The sequence below is a fragment of the Coffea arabica genome, chromosome 9e, assembly GCF_036785885.1.
Source record: "Coffea arabica cultivar ET-39 chromosome 9e, Coffea Arabica ET-39 HiFi, whole genome shotgun sequence".
In the NCBI taxonomy this organism is placed as follows: Eukaryota; Viridiplantae; Streptophyta; class Magnoliopsida; order Gentianales; family Rubiaceae; genus Coffea; species Coffea arabica.
The window spans coordinates 6,943,293-6,948,711 of record NC_092327.1 but is presented as its reverse complement, the minus strand read 5'-3'; the positions used below and the strand labels follow the sequence as shown (position 1 = coordinate 6,948,711).

At 35.7% G+C, this 5,419-nt stretch overlaps 1 protein-coding gene across 1 annotated transcript; it reads right to left on the bottom strand.

Annotated features, from left to right (window-relative positions):
- Positions 1-1,869: 1,869 nt before the first annotated feature.
- On the bottom strand, positions 1,870-2,352 carry LOC140014580 (protein FAR1-RELATED SEQUENCE 5-like). Its single transcript, XM_072065636.1, has one exon. It carries the CDS (start codon positions 2,350-2,352, stop codon positions 1,870-1,872), a length of 483 nt encoding a protein of 160 aa, XP_071921737.1.
- Positions 2,353-5,419: the final 3,067 nt, after the last annotated feature.

The window sequence follows — 5,419 nt, the reverse complement described above, 5'->3', positions numbered from 1 at the left end:
TTCATATTTCATAGTAGAACAACAACAACTCACTATGATGGTCAACACCAAAGTGCATATCTAGTTACAATTCGTGCGTTCTTACTTATAGTTTTGTTCGTTCTTATTACAACAATGAAAATTAATTAAGTGTTTGAGACAACCCTAACTGCAAATTACTAGAGCATTTAATAAAGTATCTAAGAAATTTAATGTGTCGGGAGGGGAGGGAATTATTATTTGTGCTAAGAGCAATTGCACAAACAAGAGAAGAGGAAAGGTTCATCGGACGTTAACTAATTATAGTATCACTCGTTGTAACATCGTAGAATATCATTAGTTGTAAAATTACTAGTTGTAATATTACTAGTTTTAACTAGAGAAGACAAAAAGCTGCCGATTGCTAATTCATTAGTTATAATGAATTGTAACATACACCTAACTCGTTGTAACTCAATCTGTACATCTCGTTATAATTATTTGTTGTATTTTAAATATTAGTTACCCCACTTTCAAATTAGTTGTTCCAACGAAGTATCATGTTCTTTTGCGAAACGGTTACTTGGCATGTGGTCGTGTGGAACCAATCCGAGACGCCAATTATAACTTCATTTCCGTACTAAAGGAGTAATACCCATTGAAGTGCCTATAATACTATCTGTAATATTCATCGTTAATACAATTGTAAACCACATCTCTAAGTTTTAACATAGACGAACATAACAAGGTGCCTGTACAAGCACTCAATTGTTTGGAACAATCAATTATTTTGTATTCATAAAAATTATAGATACACATTATTCATCAACTTGCAACTGAGAGGAGTTGACGTCAACAGTTAGTCACAATCCCTGGGTGTTATTTCTTTCCTATAATGCGTAACCATGACAAATTAGCCAATACAGTTAATGAAACATACGGTTAATGATATACGCTGTCGAAGTATCCAATTAACAAAACACCATAAATATGTGGGGTAATGATAAAAGCTTGTCACCTGGGGTGATGGTGAAAATGCATGATATGCATCATTATCACAGTGTTCTAAAATTGCCGCATGCTCCGCATACATTGTATAATATAACTATTCAACTGTCAACAACTCATTAGCAATGCCTATATTACTCAGTTACAAAGCTAAATTGGACTAGACATTATAACAAAAATGATGTTTCAGACCATTAAGATATCTCTGACGGAGTTATGGTTAGAAAATATAGAAAATTTGGGGTGCATCCATTCTATAGGGATACTTCCATGAGGCTCCTGATTAGCCAATCTGTGGACCTTCGGATAATACAAAACAATATGTCATTAAAGTATTATATGTTAACTACAAAATATGCATGCTTCGACAGCGTTCGGGTGCCCACCATTACAATTAAAGAAAAAATAGCTCTACGATACGAAAAAAGAATCAAATTTTATCTACTAAATGTATATATACCGTTGAACTTTCCTTGATTTCGAGAGCAACAACGTTTGGAGGGTCATTCACTGACTGGGTCATTGAATGCTTCTACGAGTTTTGTATGGACCAAATAATTGTATAAAACAGACAAAAAGGGTATATCAGGAGGGATGTCAGCTGTAACAAAATCATCACATAATGTAACATCATCATAACTAATTGTGCTGTAAGAAACATCCAAATAAAAGTTAAAGTCATGCCCATTTTATACTAATCGAAACTGAGTCAGTTGATGACTGGCATCCCATAAACATGTGTTCATAAAATGAAACCGATGTCGGCTCCGATTTTGAGACCTGTATTATTGACACGACAATAATGTTATTTTATAGTGAATGGTACTTATGGATTAGTTAACTGTATAACGATAACATTGTTGTAGCATAAATATTTACCATCCCATGTATATCCCACATTACTTATCCAAAATCTGTCTCCTTTCCCATAAGCTCATGGCTCTGTTTCAATGAAAATCCAGCATCCTTGCTTATTTCAGGTTGGAATCCTTGAACCCCACTCACTTTTCTTTGTGATGGCATCATGTGTGAACATTGAGCAATGTGCAACTCATGGTTATGTTCTAAGACAAGGTCATGCACACGGTACTTTATTATCCCTCTAAGCAACACGATAATCATTTTAGCTCCACACCCCGTTTTCGTCGGCGTTCGTGTCCTCTTTGGCATCGCATCACTTTCGTATTTGCGCTTCACACCTTTCTTGCAACAACTATATCTCCTAGACGTGATCACGTCATCTTTGTCTTTATTCAGATAGTCTTTGCGTACACTAAAACTCATTTCAAAGGCATATTTGTTGTAAAACTTGTACGCATCCTCTTCACTGTTGAACTCCATTCCTAACTCAGAGATCTTATCTTCTGTCAATTTGCTACAATCCATTACTTCTGCTTCTATCAATTATGCATCAAACACCATAATTGGCAACATTTCATGAATTGTATATAAATAAACGACAAGATGAATGTAAATTACCATTCAGAATGTGTCATGAATCACATATTACTCATATACCAAATTCTATTATTATGCTTATCAATACGATTAATGAATCACATCATCTTACTTTTACTCGAAGACAACCACATTATCTATGTACTAATAGAACTCCATGTACACTAAGTTATACGGATTGCAATGTATTGGTCACACGATGTAAGCTTATTTTAACTGTATGTACATCTACTCTGCTGATTATATTTAGGTTCAAAATTCTTTAGTTCACTGGACCTTATGTCATTCATTAATGACAACTGCCTAAGCCAACTGTGCATTTTCTACTATTTCTACATTTTGAGAACCAAACAAGTATTTTCTACTCATTGTAATATATTTCTTACATCATGTAATTAACTTACAACACCAGGTACATTCTTTTATTATTCACATATATGTCTTTTCCTCTACATCATGTAATGAGCATGGACCAACTACATATTACTCATTTAACACACTATATTCAGTCACGTTACCTTGGTCTTAACCATATGCTTTATGTTTCACCGAATTCGGAGAGTGCAGTTGCTTCTGCTATTAAGTTGCACGACAAAATCTGGTTTTGTGAGAACCCGTAACTTTTCCATTTTCTAGGTTTTATTATCTTTAATGGCATGTTTTCTGCATTTTCTTGATTAGGAAAATTTCTAGATAATTTGTATGAGTAAATAGAGGTTTTAGGTGATTTTTCTAGTATCGAATAGGTTTTGAGAAATTAAGAGCGTATTTCGGACGTGGGACCCGCTAGGGTGAAAAGTTCGGCAAAATTCGGCCAACTAGGTTAAGTTTTGGACACTGGGTTTAAATTATCGGGTGCTAAGAAATAATTAGATGTTACCCAAGTGGATTGGTGAGAGAGGAAACAAAGAGATAGAGATGCATTAATTAGGGTGACAAGTGTCACCATATGATTCAATCTTGCTATAAGACCACTATTCATTCTTTTACCATTTGACCAACTAAACCAATAAAACAAAAAATTACCAAAATTCACCCTTATTTCAAGCTCTTGAAGTCGGCTCTCTCCAAGGAAGAAAGAAAGAAAATCTCTCCAAATTCTTAGCTCTACTCTTGCTCAAATCCAAGAACTCAACCATTTAATCTTGCTTTTGTTCCATAGAAACTCTTAAGTGAGTGATTGTGAGGTGTTTAGTGGAGTTGTTTGGAAGACTAAAGTGATTAGTTGCTCCCTCTCTTGTGTTGCTAAGGTGAGTAGTAAAGGAGCCCCTCTCCTCCATCTAATGATGTTTAATTCATGATTGGTGGTGGTATAAGATGCAATTTTATGGATTATATCTTGATTTTTGGTTGAATTGGTGAAGTTTTATAATTATTGGTGATATTTCTGTTTTCATATGAATATGATTATGTGGTCATTTATGATGATTGGAAATGATAGTTAAGGAAGTTAGAAGGTGGAAAAAGTGGTTAATTGCAAGCAATTTCTGTTTTGGAAAGAAAATTAGAAAGTTAGGGTTTCTTTGATTTACATTCTGCCCGGCACTTTAACTCATAGTTAGAGGCCGAATTGGCCTAGGGTTAACACATGAAAGTTGTAGGGAATGATATTTTAGAGATGCCTACAAAATTTCAGGTCAATCGGAGTAACGTAACTTGTGAAAAGATGGAATTACCCTTGCTGCCCTGTTTCTACCCGAATTTGAGAATTTCTTCTGTACTGGGTTATTTTGGTTGGGAATGCTTCAGAATTAGTTGTTGACGCCTTCTAATGAATTGTAACCCTATTTCTTAGCTTTTGGATGGCTTTGGAATTACTGGATTTGGACTTAGGTAGCCAGATTTATGATGTTCCAGAATGCGATTTGTGAATCTGTTTTTGCAGTTCTGGTGTAGTATATTGCATGTTTGACCTAGTTACACTCGAAACTGGGCTGAGTGACCTTCTGCAACATTGTAGCCCTATCTCTTAGCTTCAAAACAGTGTATCTTCCACCTCCATCCGATAATCGTAGTGCCATTGGTACTAAAATCGTAAAATGATATCAAAAACTAATTTTTTTGGGTTAACACTTAACTCCATTTCCGGATTTTTTTGGTTTCCTCTAATGCTTATGTATGCTTATGGAACCCTATTTCGGTAGTATTTGACATTGGTTTATGACTTGTAATCGAGTCTTATTATGCTTATTGGAATATTTTAGGGCTTGACTTTCCTTTCCGATCATTTTCCTAACTAAATTTTGTACTTGAATGACTTTAAGCCTAGTGAACGGCTTTTGGAAATGAGATTATTTTTGTACGAGATGTTGGGACTGATTTGAGGAAATAATGAAGCCATGATGGCAGGAAAAGTAAACAAATTTAGGGGAAATGCTGTCCAATTTTCTAGGCCGTTTGGTTCCTTTAAGTTTGAATTACCTTTTGGTAGAAATGAAGGGCTTTTGGGTTGTTTGAGTCTAGGTCTTCATGTTACCTTTTCGTTTCCAAAAATCATGTTTTGCACCCTTGCATTAGTAATTATTTGGCGAGGCATACGACTGGTAGTCGAGCCTCACATGTGCATTCTGTATACTCGATTTTTGAAAGTGGAACCTTCAATTGTTTTACTTTGATTATTTTAGGGTTTCTTGGTGATTAAAGCTCTCTTGTGGGCAAAAACTTTTGAGGTATCTGTACTGACACCAGTGAGTGTACCACTCCCCTCACTTGTTGTTGTTTAACTCGGTTTCTGTACATGCAATCTGTGATATGAACGACTGAACTATCTGTTCATTCTGTTTGAGACGAGGGTGTACTTTATTACACTCGTTCTCTAGTCTGTTCATATGCCAATTTTGAGTGCGTATCTGAATCTGTTATCTGTATCTGGTATCTGTATCTGTATCTGTTCTGACGTCGTTTGGAAGCTTGTATCCAACGACCTTTCTGGGACCTCTGAGCTCAACCCCTGTGGCTAGTTACTCGAGTCGGGCCGGCAAGGGCCTGGTCGATT

Bases quoted from the DNA above. Each gene is read 5' to 3' on its own strand.
- LOC140014580 (XM_072065636.1), bottom strand. From the start codon at position 2,352: ATGGATTGTAGCAAATTGACAGAAGATAAGATCTCTGAGTTAGGAATG.